General features: G+C 38.0%; 1 protein-coding gene across 1 annotated transcript in view; it reads left to right on the forward strand.

Moving 5' to 3' along the window:
• Positions 1–24,248, forward strand: part of ACADM (acyl-CoA dehydrogenase medium chain) — a 51,377-nt gene that overhangs the window by 14,107 nt on the left and 13,022 nt on the right. The window contains exons 7-10 of the mRNA XM_057554256.1: positions 11,401–11,531; positions 13,664–13,772; positions 17,938–18,078; positions 18,633–18,728. Of these exons, the coding sequence (XP_057410239.1) occupies positions 11,401–11,531; positions 13,664–13,772; positions 17,938–18,078; positions 18,633–18,728 (477 nt within the window). The remainder of the gene's footprint in view (positions 1–11,400; positions 11,532–13,663; positions 13,773–17,937; positions 18,079–18,632; positions 18,729–24,248) is intronic.

The following is a 24,248-nucleotide window of genomic DNA, read 5'->3' on the forward strand; positions in this document are numbered from 1 at the left end:
CAATCCTCTAGCTTATTTCCAGGAGAGTAATAGCTACTTAATGGAGCACTCCGGAGCTCTAGAACTGAGCGGTTGTGTCAGGAAGTTCAGATGGAATGCATGACAGTAGGTGTTTGAACTAGTAGTTTTTTGAACTAATAAGAAATTAATATGACTGAAAAGATAACAGTTTGTTTGTTGAATGACTGAGTGACTTCAGGAGGATATTTATAGATTTTATTTAATTTTCTGAGAACTACTCAACAGATTTTTAAATTGGAATTTATTTTGGCCATGCCGTGCAGCATGCGGGATCTTAGTTCCTCAACCAGGGATCAAATCTGTGCCCCTTGCAGTGGAAGCGCAGAGTCTTAACCACTGGACTGCCATGGAAGTCCCTAAATTGGATTTTTTAATGAAAGATATTCTTATACATTTTACACACATGCATGCTGCAGTTCTATTCTGAAAGTGACTTTACATAGGATTTTTCTTTCTTTTGGTTATTAGTCAAACAGATTTCAGTCTAAGGTGTGATTATGATACCAAAATATAGTAAGTTGTTATCATTTTGAGCTAACTGTGAGAATTGGTCTGAAAGAGTAGAAAGTAGTATTTGAAAATAAATGTTTTTTATTTATTTCAGGTACCTAAATTTCAGGTAAACTAATGAAGACATTTATATGTATTTCCTACTTAGTTGTCAATTTGTTTCAACAGGTGAGAGTTACTTAGTAGGCTAATTCTCAATATTGTCTAAGAATTGTGTGAAACATCCAGATTCTTTTCTTATAATGTATATAATATTAGAAATAGGCTAAAAAATTGTAGCATAGAGATGCTTTGGAGAACCTAACTTATACACTGATATGAATATTTGTAATTATCTTACTGTTTATAAATAGGTATTTCTAAAATATTAGAGTCTTTAAAAGTAGTTCAAGTATTTTAGTCTGTATGTGTCCCTAGGTCTGAAGTGGGTCTCTTGTAGACAGCATATATACGGGTCTTGTTTTTGTATCCATTCAGCCAGTCTGTGTCTTTTGGTGGGAGCATTTAATCCATTTACATTTAAGGTAATTATCGATATGTATGTTCCTGTTCCCATTTTCTTAAATGTTTTGGGTTTGTTATTGCAGGTGTTTTCCTTCTCTTGTGTTTCTTGCCTAGAGAAGTTCCTTTAGCATTTGTTGTAAAGCTGGTTTGGTGGTGCTGAACTCTCTCAGCTTTTGCTTGTCTGTAAAGGTTTTAATTTCTCCATCAGATCTGAATGAGATCCTTGCTGGGTAGAGTAATCTTGGTTGTAGGTTTTTCTCCTTCATCACTTTAAGTATATCCTGCCACTCCCTTCTGGCTTGCAGAGTTTCTGCTGAAAGATCAGCTGTTAACCTTATGGGGATTCCCTTGTGTGTTATTTGTTGTTTTTCCCTTGCTGCTTTTAATATGTTTTCTTTATATTTAATTTTTGATAGTTTGATTAATATGTGTCTTGGCGTGTTTCTCCTTGGATTTATCCTGTATGGGACTCTCTGTGCTTCCAGGACTTGATTAACTATTTCCTTTCCCATATTAGGGAAGTTTTCAACTATAATCTCTTCAAATATTTTCTCAGTTCCTTTCTTTTTCTCTTCTTCCTCTGGGACCCCTATAATTCGAATGTTGATGCGTTTAATGTTGTCCCAGAGGTCTCTGAGACTGTCCTCAGTTCTTTTCATTCTTTTTTCTTTATCCTGCTCTGCAGTAGTTATTTCCACTATTTTATCTTCCAGATCACTTACCCGTTCTTCTGCCTCAGTTATTCTGCTATTGATCCCTTCTAGAGTATTTTTAATTTCATTTATTGTGTTTTTCATCATTGCTTGGTTCCTCTTTAGTTCTTCTACGTCCTTGTTAAATGTTTCTTGCATTTTCCCTATTCTATTTCTAAGATTTTGGATCATCTTTACTATCAGTATTCTGAATTCTTTTTCAGGTAGACTGCCTATTTCCTCTTCATTTGTTAGGTCTGGTGTGTTTTGACCCTGCTCCTTCATCTGCTGTGTGTTTTTCTGTTTCTCATTTTGCTTATCTTACTGTGTTTGGGGTCTCCTTTTCACAGGCTGCAGTTTCGTAGTTCCTGTTGTTTTTGGTATCTGTCCCCAGTGGCTAAGGTTGGTTCAGTGGGTTGTGTAGGCTTCCTGGTGGAGGGAACTAGTGCCTGTGTTCTGGTGGATGAGGCTGGATCTTGTCTTTCTGGTGGGCACGTCCACGTCTGGTGGTGTGATTTGGGGTGTCTGTGGCCTTATTATGATTTTAGGCAGCCTCTCTGCTAATGGATGGGGCTGTGTTCCTGTCTTGCTAGTTGTTTGGCATAGGGTGTCCAGCACTGTAGCTTGCTGGTCGTTGAGTGAAGCTGGGTCTTGATGTTGAGATGGAGATCTCTGAGAGATTTTCGCCATTTGGTATTACGTGGAGCTGGGAGGTCTCTTGTGGACCAGTGTCCTGAAGTTGGCTCTCCCACCTCAGAGGCACAGCCTTGATGCCTGGCTGGAGCACCAAGAGCCTTTCATCCACACGGCTCAGGTTAAAAGGGAGAAAAAATAGAAAGAAAGAAAGAAAGAGGATAAAAAATAAAATAAAATAAAGCTATTATAATAAAAAATAAGAAAAAATTTATTAAGAAAAAATTTATTAAGAAAAAATTTATTAAGAAAAAATTTATTAAAAATTTTTAAAATAAATTTATTAATTTTTATAATAAAAATAAGAAAAAAATTATTAAGAAAAAAATTTATTACGAATAAAAAATTTTTAATTTTTTAAAATAAAAAATAAGAAAAAAATTATTAAGAAAAAAATTATTTTAATTTTTTAAAATAAAAAATAAGGAAAAAGTTATGAAAAAAGTTATTAAGAAAAAAAAATTTTTTTTAGTAAAAAAAAAAAAAAAAAAAAGAAACGGACAGACCAAACCCTAGGACAAATGGTGAAAGCAAAGCTATACAGACAAAATCTCACCCAGAAGCATACACATATACACTCACAAACAAAGGAAAAGGGGAGAAATTAATATATCCTGCTCCCAAAGTCCACCTCCTGAATTTGGGATGATTCGTTGTCTATTCAGGTATTCAACAGATGCAGGTACATCAGGTTGTTTGTGGAGCTTTAATCCGCTGCTTCTGAGGCTGCTGGGAGAGATTTCCCTTTCTCTTCTTTGTTCGCACAGCTCCTGGGGTTCAGCTTTGGATTTGGACCCGCCTCTGCGTGTAGGTTGCCTGAGGGCGTCTGTTCCCCGCCTAGACAGGACGGGGTTAAAGGAGCAGCTGATTCGGGGGCTCTGGCTCACTCAGGCGGTGGGGGAGGAAGGGGTACGGATACGGGGCGAGCCTGCGGTGGCAGAGGCCAGCGTGACGTTGCACCAGCCTGAGGCGCACCGTGCGTTCTCCCGGGGAAGTTGTCCCTGGATCACGCGACCCTGGCAGTGGCTGGCTGCACAGGCTCCCGGGAGGGGCGGTGTGGATAGTGACCTGTGCTCGCACACAGGATTCTTGCTGGCAGCAGCAGCAGCCTTAGCATCTCATGCCCGTCTCTGGGGTCCACGCTGATAGCCGCGGCTCGCGCCTGCCTCTGGAGCTCGTTTAGGCGGCACTCTGAATCCCCTCTCCTTGCGCACCGCGAAACAAGAGGCAAGAAAAAGTCTCTTGCCTCTTCGGCAGCTGCAGACTTTTTCCCGGACTCCCTCCCGACTAGCTGTGGTGCGCTAACCCCTTCACGCTGTGTTCACGCTGCCAACCCCAGTCCTCTCCCTGGGATCCGACCGAAGCCCGAGCCTCAGCTCCCAGCCCCCGCCCGCCCTGGCGGGTGAGCAGACAAGCCTCTCGGGCTGGTGAGTGCTGGTTGGCACCGATCCTCTGTGCGGGAATCTCTCCGCTTTGCCCTCCGCACCCCTGTGGCTGCGCTCTTCTCCGTGGCTCTGAAGCTTCCCCCCTCTGCCCCCCGCAGTCTCCGCCCGCGAAGGGGCTTCCTAGTGTGTGGAAACCTTTCCTCCTTCACAGCTCCCTCCCACTGGTGCAGGTCCCATCCCTATTCTTTTGTCTCTGTTATTTCTTTTTTCTTTTGTCCTACCCAAGTACGTGGGGAGTTTCTTGCCTTTTGGGAGGTCTGACATCTTTTGCCAGCGTTCAGTGGGTGTTCTGTAGGGGCAGTTCCACGTGTAGATATATTTCTAACGTATCTGTGGAAAGGAAGGTGATCTCCGGGTCTTACTCTTCCGCCATCTTGCCCAGACCCCCAGTTCAAGTATTTTAAACATTTCTTTGGCGGTTTTGTTATTAATATCTTAAGTATATGTAAAAATGCATTCACTCTAGTCCCTAAATTATTCTAACTTCTGAATTAATAAAGGTTTACTGTACATTTTCCCCCTTCTAGTGCATAATATTACTCAAATATGTATCTAGCGCAATTGATGTACTCAAAATATGAAGCCAAGGGTGAAAATGAAAATAGTCAATAGGTATATTAATGAAAAATATTGATTAATTTCTACTGAGAGTCAGTTAACTCTCAATAATATTTATAAAATTATACTACATATAATGTGTTTTATTTAAACTTTTTAGAATTAATATTTTAAAAACTTTCGGATTGTAAAAATAGTATAGAAGATTTAGAAAGGTATGAAGAAAAACAAAAACATCTGTAATCCCTCAGATATGAAGTTAACTGGTATAACTGTCTTATTGTATACTCTATTAGATTTTTTAATACATATAGATTATTAACGTCATATTATATATGCAGTTTTACATCCTTTTTAACATAACGAGCATTTTCTTATGCTCTACTTTTTAAATACTGTGATATTTATGACTACATAATATGCTATTTAATTGATGTACTATAAATTATTTCACTCTTCCCTACTGTTGAATATTTAAATTCCTTAGATTTTTGCTTTTAAAAATAATGTTGGACTTCCCTGGTGGTGCAGTGGTTAGGAATCCGCCTGCCAATGCAGGGGACATGGGTTCTAGCCCTGGTCCGGGAAGATTCCACGTGCTGCGGTACAACTAAGCCCGTGCGCCACAACTACTGAACCTGCGCTCTAGAGCCCATGAGCCAACTACTGAGCCCATGCAGCACAACTACTGAAGCCCATGTGCCTAGAGCCCCTGCTCCACAGTAAGAGAAGCCACCACGATGAGAAGCCCATGCACCGCAATGAAAAGTAGCCCCTCCTTGACGCAACTAGAGAAAAGCCCGCACATAGCAGCAAAGACCCAATGCAGCCAAAAATAAATAAATATATAAAATAATTTATTAAAAAAATAATAATAATGTCATGGTAGGGGACTTCCCTGGTGGTCCAGTGGTAAAGAATCCACCTTACAATGCAGGGGACGTGGGTTCGATCCCTGGTCAGGGAACTAAGATCCCATGTGCCGCAGGGCAACTGAGCCCGTGCGACATAACTACTGAGCTTGTGTGCCTCAACTAGAGAGCCTGCATGCTGCAAACTACAGAGCCCGTGTGCTCTGGAACCCACGTGCCTCAACGACAGAGCCCAGACGTCCTGGGGCCTGTGCTCCACAACTACAGAAGAGAAAACCTGCACGCCATAAGAGAGAAGCCCGTGTGCCACAATGAAAGATCCCGCATGCCTCAACGAAGATCCCACATACCACAACTAAGACCTGACGCAGCCAATAAAAAAAAAAAAAAAAATAATAATAATAATAATAATGTCATGGTAAAAATTGATATAGAAAAAGATGATAAGTTTTTGGATTTAATTTACAGTTACAGTGTTAGTGCATGTTCATAAGACTTAATCTGTTACCAGATCATGTGATCAGTTATACTCTTGCTGAGGAAAGTGAGTACAGAAATAAATCAGGGTGATACTATAATTATTTTTTAATACCACTTAGTGCAAAAACATTTTCTAAAAATCAAAACTAATTGTATTATTGCAATATATTACACATATAGTATTAAAATATCAATAATAAGTTAGAAACCATATTTCTTTTTCAAAGATTGGATTAAATGTTTTAAAAAGTATATACCTAAAATATATGCAGTATTAGACAACCAGAAAGAAGTATTAGACTACTAGGACAAGCTTGTTATGGGCAAGACATTCAGTAAACTTACTTGTCCAAACATGGTCTAAGAACTCAGAAGTGTCTGAAAAAGCATAACAATGGTAAAGAAAACTCTTGTCATAAAACCATGCATTTCCAGTAGAACTGAGAAGTAGCTGAAATGTAACTGAACACTGAACTTGGGGTCCCAAGACCTGGCTTCAAGCCATATAATAGCAATATGATCTTATATAGTTACTTAGCCTCAAAGTCTCTCCTGTATTTTCTTCTGTATTGTTATACACACCTATTTTGGTTGTATAACATCTAAAAAGGATATAGTAAAGATAAAACAAAATGCTTATGTTTTTATAAGAATATCTTCACATAGTGTCCCTTTTGCAAAAATATAGTAGAGAAATTTCTTTCATACCTAATGGCCAGGGGATACTTTGTTTTTCTTTAACTGCCATTCATTCATCCATTCATCTACTCAATATCTGAATTCCCTGCTATATGCCAGACTTCAGCTTATGGGCAGTTTACACTTGTAACTACAGTATAGTATTTTTATTGTTTTGGTAAGTAGGAAGCACTGAGCCAATTTTATAGTCCTCCATTAGTAATTATTTGAACCTCGAAGCATGTGTTGTAGTATATTATTCTTTCCGGTTTATCTTTATTTTCACTTCATTCCTGATTTTTTTAAAAACATGCGTTATATGAACTACCTCCAGTCACTTTAGAGTGTAAGGCAAAAAAGAAAAAATTAGTAGAGAATGAATGCAAAATTGTTTAGTAAACTATACAAAGATAAGGTGGTGGTATCATCACTAATAAAGTATAATGTTCTACTCATTCTTTTCAATATTTGAATACTGTGTACCAGGTGGACTTGGAATAAAACAGTGAATAAAACTGGGCTCCTGGGACTTCCCTGGTAGCACAGTGGTTAAGAATCTGCCTGCCAATGCAGGGGACACGGGTTTGAGCCCTGGTCCGGGAAGATCCCGCATGCCGCGGAGCAGCTAAGCCTGTGTGCCACAACTACTGCAGCCCATGTGCCTAGGGCCTGTGCTCTGCAAGAAAGAGAAGCCACCGCAATGAGAAGCCCGCACACCACAACAAAGAGTAGCCCCCGCTCGCTGCAACTGGAGGAAGCCCGTGCACAGCAACGAAGACCCAACGCAGCCCCCCCCCCAAAAAAATAAATTAAAAAAAACCCCACCAGAACTGGGTTCCTGCTCATAAGTTAACAATCTGGTAGACCCTTAGATCCTTACCCAAAATGTATTATTCATAGAATTATAGAACTCATAGAATTTTGCAAATTAAGTAAATAATAAATTCTTCATAAATAAATAATTATGCCTAAAAGAATTTTACTAATTTGCTTGACTTAAGAGAACAAGTTGCACTGGAAACAAAAATGGCTTCTGCTGAAAGAGCATTATAAAATTAATTTTACTTACTAGGAAACAAATAAGACAAGAACAACTCTGAAGAACCAGCCATTTTGCATAGAAACACACAAACTCATACACTTCATAAGTTCTAAAAACTATGCCCTGGGCTTCATTGGTGGCACATTGGTTAAGAATCCACCTGCCAACGCAGGGGACAGGAGTTTGAGCCGTGGTCTGGGAAGATCCCACATGCCGTGGAACAGTTAAGCCCATGCGCTACAACTACTGAGCCTGCGCTCTCGAGCCTGCGAGCCACAACTACTGAAGCCCTCGTGCCTAGAGCCTGTGCTCCGCAACAAGAGAAGCCACCGCAATGAGAAGCCCACGCACTGCAGCGAAGAGTAGCCCCCGCTCGCAGCAACTAGAGAAAGCCCGCATGCAGCAACAAAGACCCAACACAGCCAAAAATAATTAAGAATAAAATAAATTTATGAAAAAGTTTAAACCAATAAAAACTATGCCTTATTATAAAACAGAGGAATGTCTAATAGCATATTTCAGAGAAAAAGGATTCCCAAAGTTACTTAAAATAAAATTTTGGTAAAGAGTTATCTTTTCTGGACAGTTCATTTGTATAATACTTTTTTTGTTGTGATGCTGAAAACATCTTTGAACATCTAAGTAGAAGAGTAATGCAGTTAACCTACACAACATCTGAATCTCCTCTATAGCACACCTGTGAAAAGGCCGTCTAGCTCATGTTTTCATGTCTAGGAGTCTCAACTTCCGAAGCAGCTCCATTTGGGAGTGTCCCTGACTGTTAGAAACCTCTTCTAGATTGCATGCTCCTGAGGGAAAGGATTGTGTCATTTCCTTTTATAATTTCACCACCTGATACCATAATAGGTGTTCAATAAGTTTGAATAATTTCACACTAGTTTTCTCCTATCAATTCAAATCCTCTCCCTTGGCTGTATAGCCCTTCAGGTATTTTAATATGGCTGTCATGTGGATCTTACCTTTTCTAAGCAAATTAGCCCTGATTTTTTCATCTTTTCTTCATACAACACAGTAAAGTCCCACCGCCTTCTTAGTAATCACTGACTCAAAAATATTATTATAGAGCTAAATATAGTACTCTAGGATGGTCTGATGAGTACAGAGTAGCATGGTTCCCTCACTCTTATTTTAGATGCTTTTTTTTTTTAATATCCCCTCCTGGCCTTGCCCCCACCGCCCACCTTCATTTTAAACTGGAGCTGATTCAAACCTGCTGCTCTTGGAAATAGGCCATCAGTATAGTCTCCAACAGAAAGGTGATCTGCGAGGGGATGTGAGTGTGAGAGAGCAGGGCAATCAGAAAGAATGAGAAAATGAGACAAGGGAATGGAAAAGGTGAATAAACAGAGGACGATGAAGGAGGGAGAAAGACTGAAAGATTAAAATGTTGGGCTCAGTGGGGAGCTTGAAGAGAAGGGAGTTGCTTAAAGCCTCGAGTTGGAGCAAGTCCAGAGCTGATCCTTCTGGGCCCTGTTCTCTCTCACAGATCCAGAGGGTTGCAATAAAGATGCGTCTCTTTGAGATTTTCCAGGTCTCTTTCCCATAAATCTGTATTTTCTTCTTAATTAAGGTCTTCTGGACCAAAGGTGTCATCCAAGAATTGTGTAAAGAACACAAAGATAGGAAGAGGTAGATACTATTCTTTTGTAAATATAGCTTGTAGCATTAGCACTGTTGATTTACATAAAGCTTACTCTTGACTTAAATTGTCAAATCAGTCTCCCCATCTCGTGTTAAGTTTTGGTATATTCACTGAGTAGTCTATTAAGTCTCCAGTTCCAGCCCTTATCTCTCCCCTGACCTTTACCCTCCTATATGAACTTATCTATTAGACATTTCTTCCTAGCTAGACTCAAATATCTTAAGTGAAATGTGTCCCAAACCAAATTATTTTCTTCTCACTCTATAGTACTGCTTCTCTTCGAGATTATCCCTAATTGGAAGCTTCCTAAACTAAAAAATTGAGTCATCGTAACATCCTCTTTAGCTCCCCAACATCCTGTTTAGTCATTGTGTCCTGTGGATTTCACACAATTCTAAACTTCATCGTATTTTCTTGCCTTATCTTGCTTCTTAGTTTAAGCTTTCTTTCTTGCATAATTTGTGTCCCTAACTCCAGTCTTATGTAGGTATTTATGCCACTTACTAGATCTGTGAACTTGGGAAAATTACTTAACCTCACTGTCTCAGTTTCCTTATTTATAAAATGTAGATACCTAGTACCTGTGTCATAAGGATTATTGTGAGGTTTAAATGAGTCAAGTACTTAGAACAGCACCTGGAAGATAGTAAAAAGTTATTATTATTATCTTCCCTTAAATCTGTCCTTTATACTTCTGTAATAATAAACTATCTAAAATGTAAATCTATCACTTTCCTGCATTTACAAAAACATTGTGTTTCCATTTAATCAATAGCAGTGGTATCTAATATATATTTTTTTAGTTTGTGTACCCGTTTTAGAATCTGACATCCTCAGAAAAATGCATATATATTCCTCACTTTTGCACACTGGGCTGCTCTGGATTTCCCTGAAGCCCAGGTTCTGTGGCACAATAGCAAGTGTTTGATAAACTTGTTGAATGCATAGAAGTCTGCCCTCCTTAGCATGGCATACACCTCAGCCTCCAGGACCAGGTCCCTGCCTGCCTTTTTAGCCTCTTTTCATGGCTTTCAGTTTCATACTTTACATTCCAGTACTGAACTGCTAGTACTTTGCCTTGTACAACTGCTGTTTCATTCTTCCATGCCTAGATCTGCTTGCCTCACTTATTTGTCCTTCAAGACTTAATCTCCTTCAACGAGTATTACTTATTATTCTTCTTTTCATCTTCCTTACCACTCATCACCTCCCACCCCCTACAGGTCTAAGTAGTCATTTCTAATGTCCCTATGTACCCTTAATACTTGGAATTAAAATGAACTGTTAAGGTTTCTCTCTTTGGACTATAAGTACCTTAAGGGTAAGGAACTTGTGTCTTTAGGCCTTGTATTCCCAGTACCTGTCACTCAGTAAACTTGAATGAACTTCAGCTACCCATTGCTTGCCTTCCACCACTCCCTTTATCCATTCTGCTTACATCTTGTCACACATCTGTTGAAGAGCCTTAAGAGGCTCCCCTTTTTCCACCAGATAAAATTTTAACTTCTTAGTGTAATATAAAGTGTTCTTTGTCATCTGTTCCCTTCCTTTCTTTCCAGACTAATTTCTACCATTCCCTTACATGCACAGAGTATAGATGTTATAGAATCTGGTACTTTTGTATCACAAACACTGGGTAACCCTGCTTCTTATCTCGGTATCATTGCATATGTATTACTTCTTCCTGGAATACACATTCCCCCTTTTCCTTACCCCCTAAGAATTCCTTTTCCTTTTTGAGACTTAATTTAAGCATCACCTCTGGGAAGCTTTCTGACACCCTAAAGCTAAGATAGTATCTTAAGCCCATTGTGTGTGACTTTAATATTTAGATATATAATTACAATACAATATTCATCTCCACTGCTACATTGTAAAAATCTTGAAGATAGGATGTCTTTCATCTCTGGCTTTTCCATCTTCTCCTTCATAACCTGGTAAATGGTAGATACTACTAAATAAATGTTTGGATGAATGAGTTCGTGTGAAATTTATTTAACTTGGTTGAAGATACCTAAATTGTAATTTTTGATATGGTTTATTGGTATCCTACATCTAGTTTTAAATTACATATTAAATATTTTTACATTTGAGCAGTTTGATTCTGTAAGAACATTTTATTGTTAAGTATTTTAAAGTATTTAATATACTGACTTAAAAAATAAAATACCCTCCGGGTTCTAAATGTTCATAATTTAATAATTAACATGTAATTATTTTCTCTTGTTTCCATATATTCAAGGCCTACTGTGTAACAGAACCTGGAGCAGGCTCTGATGTAGCTGCTATAAAGACCAAAGCAGAAAAAAAAGGAGATGAGTATATTATTAATGGTCAGAAGATGTGGATAACCAATGGAGGAAAAGCTAATTGGTATGTTATTTAAAACCTCTCTATATTGATTCTTAAATGCTTTATATTCAGAATTTCCCCCTCTCTCCTTCCTTTATTATTAAACCACCACAATTAAGACAAGTTTTATTCATGGAACTGGAGGGTCCATAAAGGATTATAAATAGTTCAGTGATTTTCACAAACTATTCTTAAGTCCTGAACTATTTCTTCAAATTGTATCAGAAGTTTAATTTGTAAAATAAAATAAAACAAAAACACCTGCTCTGGTTGAATCTGATTAGGAAAGCTAGAGTTCCCTCTACTTGGCTTACTATCCCCACTCTCCCTAGCCCGTACCAGGACCTCCTTGGAACCATTCCCCTAAGACTCTGAGGAAAAAGGAAAGCCATTGGTATAGCACATTTCTCTGCTTCTGAGCAATAAGTTTTGAGAGGACAGAATTTTACTTTAATAAAATCTAAAAGGTCCAAATATATAGGTCCAAAAATAATGACATGAAGTTCAACAAAGGGTCATAAAATCCCTTGTATTAATATAAAATGTTGAAGGAAAACATATTTAATAGCATTATTTGTGGAAAAAAGATGAAGAAAGGTTCTATAGGAATCAACAGTGTGATGTATCTGCCTTTAAGAAGCGAATGTAATTTCTTGCTGAAGTAATAGAAGTATAACATCAAACAAGCAGGAAAACAATGGTAACAGTTCTGGGCAACACTTTTTAAGACATGCATTGACAAAATGAAATAAATTCAGAAGCAAGTAAATGTCCTTCATTAGGGTGAGCACAGAAAACATGTCCTATGAAGAGTAAAGGAATTAGATTTGGTTGTGTAGGAAGAATTTTTAAAAATTTTAAATAATGTCTCATACATGGAAGAGCAGGCTTGTATGTTTGCTTCAGGAAGTCAGTTTAGAATAAATGTGAAAGTGAGAAAAATGTAGAGTATAGCTCAACAAAGACAAGAATTTCAACAACAGTTCTATCTAGTGTGTGTTAAGTGGTCATGGGAAAAATGTATTTACTCATCACTACAAGTATATAAATAGAAACTTACAGAAGAAGGACCTTCTGGTGATTGGTATAATGAACTAAAAATGGGCTATCTTTCCTTGTCTGCAAAAATTCTGATTCAGTATATATGTGTGCTCTTCGGTGCTATTTTTTGGCAAGAAAAGCATTATTCCTGAGAGTGAGTTTACTGTTTATTTTAAATATGTCAATCACTTTATGAGTGTCCAGTATTATGGAGTGCTATATCATTATCTTTAAGTAAGTTATCATAATATCAGCAAGTAATAAAAAAGTGAAGAAACAATTAAAATGTAACAAGTTGAGGGAAATCCAGCAATGCAAGTAGAAGCTTTCACAATTTTAAGAATTAAGTACAGCGCATCACGTAGTAAGACAAATTAGGTAATATATGAAACTAGAAAACAATTTTTACTATTTTTTAAACTATTAAGTAAAACTGTAGAGTAGATGGTAGTTTATTAGTTTTAAGCATAGAAAATAAATTAGTTGTTTAAGAAATTTTAAAAAAATTCTCCTATACCAGGCTATATAGAACATAGGTTACATGGATATTTGGATGTTTTGCCTTTTTTCCTCATGTTTTATTTTTAAATCTTCCTGGGAAGAATTCTTCTGGAGAGAAAACCCAGGAGATATTCATAATAATTCAGCTATAACAGAAACTCTGATTTTGCTGCATGAAGAGGACAGTAGTCAGAACATAGGGGTCACTATCTCATTTCTTTTCACAGGCAGCCCCATTTACCCATCTTTTCCAGATAACTTGTCCCTTAAATACTTAAACTAGTTTTGGGAAAGAAAAAGTGACAGTTCCAACACACACATACTTTATTTTATGTTATCTTGATACAAGGAATTTTTACGTGTCAATCAAACTACAAAAAAAAAAGTTAGATACCATATTAGTTAAGGAGTAAATGTGGGGTGAAATACTAGCTCTGCCATGTTGTAAGTATGTGACCTGGGTGAGCTTTTAAACCTGATTCTTCATTTCTTCATCTATAAAATGGGGGTAATAATAATTGGGATTTTTGGGAGGATTAACTGAGATGGGAGTCACCATATGTTATCTGCTGATACCATTATCTATCATCATGTATGTGTATGTGTATTAGGTATTTTTTATTGGCTCGTTCTGATCTGGATCCTAAGGCTCCTGCTAGTAAAGCCTTTACTGGATTTATTGTGGAAGCAGACACCCCAGGAGTACAGGTTGGAAGAAAGGTAAAGTGTGTATTTATCAGTGATTAAGGCCTCCAATATTATTTTAACTATAAATTTCAAAATTACTAATTTCAGTTTCCTTTATTGAAAACATTTTGGTTGTATTAAGTTGCAATAAAAGTAAATCTGCTTTTGATATTATTGGATGAAATAGTCCTTGCTAAAGATTTTTAAGTTGAGAATAGTCATGTCAAGTAATTATTTGAAAGAGTAGCCATTCTTGGTGCCAGTCTATGGAGAATGCCAATAACAGCTGTGAGGGATAATGAAGCAGAAATCAAACTATCATTTGTATGGCCTGCCCAATAATAGAGTTTTAGATATTTCAAAACACTTTCCCATTCTTTTTCTTTGCTCACAGCAACCTTTCGTGTAGGATAAGTGACATTATGCCCATTTTATGGATTAAAACAATGTGACATAAGTTGATTACCCAAGTTCATACAACACTAAGAGAAAAATCTGTTCCTGAGAAAGTGTAGAAATGGCAAAGAGCCTTGAATGTGGGAAGGCAAGAAAAATTTTATTTGAACAAGAAAAGGTAATTTAACATATTTGAAAAGGATAGTAATATGGGGGACTTCCCTGGTGACGCAGTGCTTAAGAATCCACCTGCCAATGCAGGAGACATGGGTTCAATCCCTGGTCCACGAAGATCCCACGTGCCGCGGAGCAACTAAGCCCGTGTGCCACAACTACTGAGCCTGCGCTCTAGAGCCCATGTGCTCTAGGGCCCGCGTGCCACAACTACTGAGCCCACGTGCTGCACCTACTTAAGCCGGTGTGCCTAGAGCCCATGCTGCGCAACAAGAGAAGCCACTGCAATGAGAAGCCTATGCACCACAACGAAGAGTAGCCCCTGCTCGCTGCAACTAGAGAAAGTCTGCGTGCAGCAACGAAGACCCAACACAGCCCAAAATAAAAAATAATATATTAAAAAAAAAAAAGAAACAAAAGCATGGTAATCTGAATGCGTGGATATAATTTAGCAGTAGCATTTAAAGTAGATTAAAGAGAAAAGTTTAAAATTTAGTAAATCAAGAAGGAAAGAAATGAAGTCATTAAAGTAGTCCTAGTGAGAGCTAGGAAGCATGATTTAAGATTATAACTCTGAGAAAAGGAAGAGGAGATGCAGTTTTACAAATGTAAAACTTTTTTTTCAAAGTGAATTTGTAAAAAAGAAAACCTATTAATGACTAAATGATGTCTGTATCTAAGGCAAAGGAGGGATTATGGAAGTTAATTAAGAGTTACATGGGGCTTCCCTGGTGGCGCAGTGGTTAAGAATCTGCCTGCCAATGCAGGGGACACGGGTTTGAGCCCTGGTCCGGGAAGATCCCACATGCCGCGGAGCAACTAAGCCCGTGCGCCACAACTACTGAGCCTGCGCTCTAGAGCCCGTAAGCCACAACTACTGAGCCCATGTGCCACAACTACTGAAGCACACGTGCCTAGAGCCCGTGCTCCACAACAAGAGAAGCCACCGCAATGAGAAGCCCGTGCACTGCAACGGAGTAGCCCCTGCTCGCCACAACTAGAGAAAGCCCGCGCACAGCAACAAAGACCCAACGCAGCCAAAAATAAATAAATAAAATAAATAAATTTATTAAAAAAAAAAAAAAGAGTTACATGAATTTTCTTCCAAATGGGTAAAGATTCAGATTATCTTGTCAGATATTAGACTAAGGGTGGCATAACCTGAACTGGAAAGGCTACTTTGAGTTGACCAAGTTATGCAAACTTCTAAACCAGTCATATGTATTTGTATGTTTTATTAAGAGCCATGAGAATCTCTCTTTTGTACCAAAGCCTCTTTAAAATGGAAGCATGTTGCTAATGTATGTAAGAGGAGTACTTTCCCTTTTAGGCCGTAGAATGTTAAAAGTGGAAGATACCCTACACATTTTTTATGGTCTGTTTGCTGAACACTGAATCTGAAATCCAAGTGAAATGATTTACTCAAGGTTACATACTTAAGAGACAGAGTTGAGATCAGTGCTAACGTGTCCTAGAAACTTGCCCAGTGCAGTTTCCTACACTGTATTATTCTATACTTTCTTTTAAGATAGATATTAAAGATAGACTGCACTTTACAAATAAAACTATAATGAGATTATTGTGTATAACAAAATAGAAGTACTAAGAATGGTTGTGCTTCTTCCAAGCAATTGGTTTGTTTTTATTTATGTTTTATTCATGTTTCCTTTTTAGGGATGGTTGCTAGAAAACTCAGGGCCAAATTTATGGCCGTCTCTAGAAAACATAAAGGTCCTGACAGATTATATTTTATTACATAGTAAACCGACTTCTGATTTTATCTTGATATGTCTAGTCTCACTTTCCTTTTTCCCATTTTCTCACTTTAAAACAAATCTCTAATTCAATAAATATTTATTATTGAGTTCATACTGTATGCTAGGCATTATTCAAGGTATTGAGGATGCTGTATGGATCAAAACAGAAAAAATTAGATCCTGCCCTTGAGGATCTAATTTTCTAGTGAGAGAGATAGATGGTTATATTGTATATATTTAAATCTCCTTAAGTCTTTTTTGAAATTATCAGAATTTTACAAATTTGTGAAATCCGATGTTTTTCAAAATGTTTTGTGTTTTAGAAATTATATGGCTTGAGATGAGTCCAGGAAGCATTTTGGTTTTAAATGTTCTGGTGTTTGGGATGAGTCTGGGAAACAGGATACAGTAAAACTGTTTTCGTAAACAGTGTTTTCTCATTATGTCTGAGTGAGGGTCTAACGTATTAGAGTTTATCAATTTATAAAGACAAAGAGATGTTGTTTTTTTCTCAGTCAAACTATATATTACTGTCACTATTTTTTCAAGCCTGGAAGCAGATTATTAATATTAAATCAAGTAAATTAAAGAATTTGTTTACAGCTCTATGTTCCCATTGCCCCTGCTTCTCACACTGCTTATTAAAAATGAGATTAAATTGTTAAGATGGGTCACAATATCTGCAACTTCCTCTCAAATAATTCAGCAAATAATGCTAATAGTTATACACACCCACAAAACACAGAAATAAAGGAAATGTGCCAAAATTGGCAAATCTAGGTAAAGATGAGGTATTCATTTTACTACTCTTGCAATTCTTCTGTTGGTTTTAAAATTTTTTAAATGAAATGTTGAGGGGATATAGCTACCTTGGCAATTTCTTTTTTCATATATATATATTTTATTGAAGTGTAGTTGATTTATAATGTGTTAATTTCTGCTGTACAGAAAGGTGATTCAGTTATACATATATATATTCTTTTTCATATTCTTTTCCATTATGTTTTATCACAGGATATTGAATATAGTTCCCTGTGCTATACAGTAGGACCTTGTTGTTTATCCATCATATACATATATATGAGTTTGCATCTGCTAATCCCAAACTCCCAATCCTTCCCTCCCCCACCTCCACCCCCTCCTTGGCAACCACAAGTTTGTTCTCTATGTCTGTGAATCTGTTTCTGTTTCATAGATATGTTCATTTGTCATATATTTTAGATTCCACATATAAGTGATATCATATTGTATTTGCCTTTCTGTTTCTGACTTACTTCACTTAGAATGATAATCTCTAGGTCCATCCATGTTACTGAAAATGGCATTATTTCATTCTTTTTTATGGCTGAGTAATATTCCTGTGTGTGTGTGTGTGTGTGTGTGTATAAAATACACACACACACACACACACACACATCTTTATCCATTCATCTGTCAATGGACATTTAGGTTGTTTCCATGTCTTGGCTATTGTGAATAGTGCTGCTATTTACATAGGGGTACCTGTATCTTTTCAAATTATAGTTTTGTCTGGGTATATGCCCAGGAGTGGAATTGCTGGATCATATGGTAACCCTGTTTTTTGTTTTTTGAGGAACCTCCATACTGTTTTCTGTAGTGGCTGCACCAATTTACATTCCCACCAACACCTCGTCTCCGATTCATTGGCCTGTCATGCGGCGAGCAGAGCGAGCTTGGACTCAGTAACAACTGTAGTCCAATAAAGCTATCTTTACAAAACGGGCATTGCAGGCCATAGTTTGTCCACCTCTGTTTAAGACAATTGCAGAAAAGTCATAAAACAGTGGTTAAGGCAAGAATACATGCTAGCTCAAAAAATGTTCCTTAATATATATTGTTTTCCTTATTAGGAATTAAATATGGGCCAGCGATGTTCAGATACAAGAGGAATTGTCTTTGAAGATGTGAGAGTACCTAAGGAAAATGTTTTAATTGGTGAGGGAGCTGGTTTCAAAATTGCAATGGGAGCTTTTGATAAAACCAGACCTCTAGTAAGTAATATGACTTAATAACCTTTATAGGATTTTTCATTTATTACATTGAGTAGTTTTATTTTAACACTGTATTCTTGGTCTGTATTTCTTTTTTAATATCTGCTTCTTTTATAAGGATGGAGGGATATTGTTTTTTGTTTGTTTTAGAATTCTTCAACACTCTTGCTGTTACAGAAGTTATTTTAGTAAATACAAAATTAGTATAGTTGTTCGATTTACAAAGAAGCATTTCACACTTAATCATTTCTGCTGATGTGTACTTATTCCTCTTCCCTCACTCATTAGGAGTATTCCCCCTGAGAAGCTTTCCCTTGTTAAACAGAAAGAATGATTTGTCTCTAGGCTATGATCCTGTGCCTTACAAATGCCTTCCATTAACCTTTAATTCATAAATAATATAAATTTAAATGCTTGTTATCTCCCCCACCCTTTATTGCCTTAAGGTATAGGTCAGCTTCTCTTTGTATAATCCTTAACTTAGACTTTAGGCAAATAGCCATTATACGTGTGTTTTAAAGACACTTTTGTTTTGTAAAATGTTAAAATACTAGGTAGCAGCTGGTGCTGTGGGACTAGCACAAAGAGCTTTGGATGAAGCTACCAAGTATGCCCTGGAGAGGAAAACTTTTGGAAAGCTGCTTGTAGAGGTAATTTTAATACTGGCCTTGCTTTGTTCAAATGTAAAGACATTCATTTTCATCTAAATATTTGAAAATTATCTTTTAAGTACAAAATAATTTAGTTCTGCTTTGGTAGCAAGAAGATAATGTGAACTGTCGGGTGGGTTTTAATTAATTTATTAATTTATTAATTTATTTATTTAAAATATTTATTTATTTATTTGGTTGTGCTGGGTCTTCATTGTGGCAGGTGGGCTCCTTAGTTGCAGCAGGTGGGCTCCTTAGTTGTGGCATGCGGACTCTTAGTTGCGGCATGCATGTGGGATCTAGTTCCCAGACCAGGGATCCAACCCAGGCCCCCTGTATTGGGAGCGTGGAGTCTTAACCACTGTGCTACCAGGAAAGTCCCCAGGGTGGGTTTTAAGAATAGATTTTCTTTAGACTCTGCTACTAGCTATTGTCCACTTTGGGGATTCTATTAATTAAGAAGAAAAAGAACAGCTAATATTTGAGTGCCTGTGGTGTACCTGACACTGTGCTACACATTTTAAATATATTATGTATTTCCCCCATTAGACTCTTGTTTTGGTAGTACTATAATTTCCATTAAAGATCAGGAAACTGCAACTCAGAGAGAATAAATAATTTGTCCATGGACACACAATTTAGAAGTCATAGGTCCAGGATTCCATTTCATGCTCTTAATTCATATTACTTCTCATGTCTTCTTGAGTATCAAATAATTTTAGTACTATTTATTATTTTTTTATTATTATTTTGTTTTGACTGTACCACATGGCCTACAGGATCTTAGTTCCCCAACCAGGGATTGAACCTGGGCCCTTGGGGCAGTGAAAGCTCAGAGTCCTAACCACTGGACCATCAGGGAATTCCCAGGAAATTTTTACTCTTATCTTTTCAAGTGTTGATGCTCCCCCATTGTCTATATTCTCTCCTGTAACTCCTTCTGTTAACTATAGGTTGTACAGTGAACACTCCCTATTTCTACCTCTGTTTGTCAGTGGTTCTCAAACTATCTGTGCTGAAAGATTGTTTTTAATTTCCAATCAATTGTGAACCATTATTCTTGTAAAATATAAGAATGTCACAATAATATCAAATTATTGCAAATGCTTACTCTCACTTTCTGTATCACAAACTAGTCCAGTAACAATCTGTGGACTGGCAGTGCTCCACAGATCAAACTTGGATTAGTACTGCTCTGTATCTCTTAACCTCAATTTCGTGATTTATCTTTGCTGTATTCTAGATAATTTTCTCAGATTTGCTTTTCAGTTTTTTTTACCCTTTGTCTAATCTGCTACTTAATCCATTTAATGACTTTTTTCATTTCTAGAATTTATGTTTGGTTCTTTTTCATCTCCACCCTTTCTTTTATGGTAGCCTGGTTTTTTAACATAGTTTCTCATTCTCCTTTTATCTCCTTAATTATATAATACTTAAGTTATAGTCACTTTCTGATTTTTTTTCTGTTATCTCAAGTTATTAGGGTGATGTTTTTTTGGTCTGTTGTATGTGCTCTCTCTGTCATGACCAGTTATTTCCTCTCTTAAATTTTGCTTGTAAGTTTACCTGCAGCAGGTATTATTTTCCTTCAGTGCATTGTGGAAGCATCCAGGGGATTGGTTTTTGTACTTTTATCAGGTAGTCCAGAGGTTTCAGCATTCTAAGAGCTGTTTTTAAATCAAGTATTTCTTTGTGTTTGTGGCCAAAAAGAGACTCTACATTAGCTCATTTATGTTGCCAGAACTATATGTATACAGATTAGTGGAATGTATATTTATTACTAAATATTAGTTTAGTTTAATTGTAAACAGATAACATAATTTCCAGGTCCTCCGCACCAAGTATCTGATGATAACTCTTCTGGCTATTTTCAACTCAATATGGAATCTTTTATGTTTCACTTCTTACAGACTCTGAAGTTGATATTTTTTCCTCATGGCTCTTACTGTTAAGTGTAGAAAAGTCTTTGTTTTTACTTACTACTTTTCTAGGCTAAACAAAGGTAATACTAAAGGGCTGATTTATATATAACTTTGGTCTGTTATTTCCAAAAAGAAACACTAGATTTTCTTTGGTTTTGTTTTAAGAGACATTATAGAGTGTAGTACTCTAATCACAGCTCTCCTATTCACTACCATGTTTATTATTGTTGTTATTATCACTTCTCTCTTTAAGAGAACACTATGTCACTACTTATCCTCACAGTGCTTAACTTGATGTGGCTAAAGAAAGCTGCCAAAAACAGATAATCGTACTTTTTTTTAACTAATTAGTAAAACTAGGAACATTGATAACAAATTACTGGATGGTAGAATCTCTTAATGGCAATAACTGCCTACTCCTCCTTTGTCTAGTCAAAACCCTCCATCCAGGTGAAGTTGGAGTGGTTTGGGATGCTATGAAAAAATCTGTTGAGAATAACTCCCATTTTTATTGATTATTATTGCTAGTTAGCAATAACTTTTCTTGAGGGGAAAATGGATGAGGGGAAATGTTATTTGGGACTTAAGACTGAAATAAGATATACTCAGAAAGAAATATATCTCCCTGTTACTTAACCATTTTATGCTCAAAATTCTTTCATATCTTCTCATCACACTTAGATTAAAATCCAGAGTCCTTAAAATGGTCTTCTGTCAGCCACAGTGACCTTTTGTTGTTGTTTTTAACTTTACTCTTCCCCCTAGATATCCACTTGCTCATTCATTTCACTAAAGAATGTACCCTTGATTACCCTGTGTAAAATAACACCTCCAACATTCTATATAGTATTCCCACTTTTTTTCTTCGTAGCTCTTAGCACTGCCCAACATTATACCATGTATGTGTTTGTTTATTGTCTTTCTTTACTGCCTCACTAGAATGTAATATCCATACAAGTAGTAAATTTCTGTTTTGGGAACCTTTATACTTCTAGCACTTATGATATGTTTTGCAGTGTGAACTTCTCAACAAATAGTAGTAATTGAACTACTACTATATTAAAATATTAATAAATAGCTGCTTTCTTTGTTCTAGGCACTATACTAAGTGCTCTACATGTATTAATTCATTTAATCCACACAATACTATAGAGTAAGTACCGGTAGTCTCATTTATTGTATGTAAGAACATCAGTAAATGATGAAATGAAGATTTGAATCCAGGGAGGACCTTCAAGATGGTGGAGGAGTGAGACGTGGAGATTGCCTTCCTCCCCACAAATACATCAGAAATACATCTACATGTGGAACAACTCCTACAGAACACCTCCTGAACACTTGCAGAAGATCTCAGACTTCCCAAAAGGCAAGAAACCCCCCACATACCTGGGTGGGCAAAAGAAAAAAGAAAAAACAGAGACAAAAGAATAGGGACGGGACCTGCACCTCTGGGAGGGAGCTGTGAAGGAGGAAAGGTTTCCATACACTAGGAAGCCCCATCACTAGCGGAGACGGGGGTGGTGGTGGGGGAAGCTTTGGAGCCATGGAGGAGAGCACAGCAACAGGAGTGCAGAGGACAAAGCAGAGAGATTCCCGCACAGAGGATCGATGCCAACCAGCACCCACCAGCCTGAGAGGCTTGTCTGCTCACCCGCCGGGATGGGTGTGGGCTGGGAGCTGAGGCTCTGGCTTCGGAGGTCAGATCCCAGGGAGAGGACTGGGGTTGGCTGCGTGAACACAGCCTGAAGGGGGCTAGTGCGCCACAGCTAGCCGGGAGGGAGTCCGGGAAAAAGTCTGGACCTGCCTAAGAGGCAAGAGACCATTGTTTCGGGGTGCGCGAGGAAAGGGGATTCAGAGCACTGCCTAAACGAGCTCCAGAGACGGGCGCGAGCCGTGGCTATCAGTGCAGACACCAAGACGGGCATGAAACGCTAAGGCTGCTGCTGCAGCCACCAAGAACCCTGTGTGCAAGCACAGGTTACTATCCACACCTCCCCTCCCGGGAGCCTGTGCAGCCAGCCACTGCCAGGGTCTCGTGATCCAGGGACAACTTCCCCGGGAGAACACACGGCACGCCTCATGCTGTTGCAATGTCATGCCGGCCTCTGCCGATGCAGTCTCGCCCCTCGTTCCGTACCCCTCCCTCCCCCCAGCCTGAGTGAGCCAGAGCCCCCCTAATCAGCTGCTACTTTAACCCCTCCTGTCTGAGCGAAGAACAGACGCTCTCAGGTGACCTACACACAGAGGCGGGGCCAAATCCAAAGCTGAACCCCAGGAGCTGTGTGAACAAAAAAGAGAAAGGGAAATCTCTCCCAGCAGCCTCTGGAGCAGCGGATTAAACCTCAACAATCAACTTGATGTACCCTGCATCTGTGGAATACCTGAATAGACAACGAATCATCCCAAATTGAGGCGGTAGACTTTGGGAGCAATGATATATATTTTTTTACTTTTTCTCTTTTTGTGAGTGTGTATGTGTATGCTTCTGTGTGTGATTTTGTCTGTATGGCTTTGCTTTTACCATTTGTCCTAGAGTTCTGTCGCTCCGTATTTTTTTTTTTTTTAAGTATAGTTTTTAGCGCTTGTTATCATTAGTGGATTTGTTTTTTTGGTTTGGTTGCTCTCTTTCTTTTTTTTAAATTTTTAATTTTATTTTTAATAAATTTTTTAGTTTTTTATTTTAATAACTTTGTTTTATTTTATTTTTTCTTTCTTTCTTTTTTTCTCCTTTTCTTCTGAGCCATGTGGCTGACAGGGTCTTGGTGCTCTGGCCAGGTGTCAGGCCTGTGCCTCTGAGGTGGGAGAGCTGAGATCAGGACATTGGTCCACCAGAGACCTCTCAGCTCCATGTAATATTAAATGGCGAAAGCTCTCACAGAGATGTCTGTCTCAATGCTAAGACCCAGCTCCACTCGATGACCAGCAAGCTGCAGTGCTGGACACCCTATGCCAAACAACTAACAAGACAGGAACACAACCCCACCCATTAGCAAAGAGGCTGCCTAAAATCATAAGGTCACAGACACCCCAAAACGCACTACCAGATGTGGTCCTGCCCACCAGAAAGACAAGATCCAGCCTCATCTTCCAGAACACAGGCACCAGTCCCCTCCACCAGGAAGCCTACACAACCCACTGAACCAGACTTAGCCACTGGGGGCAGACACCACAAACAACAGGAACTATGAACCTGCAGCCTGGGAAAAGGAGACCCCAAACAGTAAGTTAAGCAAAATGAGAAGACAGAGAAACACACAGCAGATGAAGGAGCAAGGTAAAAACCCACCAGACCAAACAAATGAAGAGGAAATAGGCAGTCTACCTGCAAAAGAATTCAGAGTAATGATAGTAGAGATGATCCAAAATCTTGGAAATAGAATGGAGAAAATAAAACGTTTAACAAGGACCTAGAAGAACTAAAGAGCAAACAAACGATGAACAACACAATAAATGAAACTAAAAATTCTATAGAAGGAATCAATAGCACAATAACTGAGGCAGAAGAACAGATAAGTGACCTGGAAGATAAAATAGTGGAAATAACTACTGCAGAGCAGAATAAAGAAAAAAGAATGAAAAGAATTGAGGACAGTCTCAG

The sequence above is a fragment of the Balaenoptera acutorostrata genome, chromosome 1 (genome assembly GCF_949987535.1).
Source record: "Balaenoptera acutorostrata chromosome 1, mBalAcu1.1, whole genome shotgun sequence".
NCBI classification, from domain to species: domain Eukaryota; kingdom Metazoa; phylum Chordata; class Mammalia; order Artiodactyla; family Balaenopteridae; genus Balaenoptera; species Balaenoptera acutorostrata.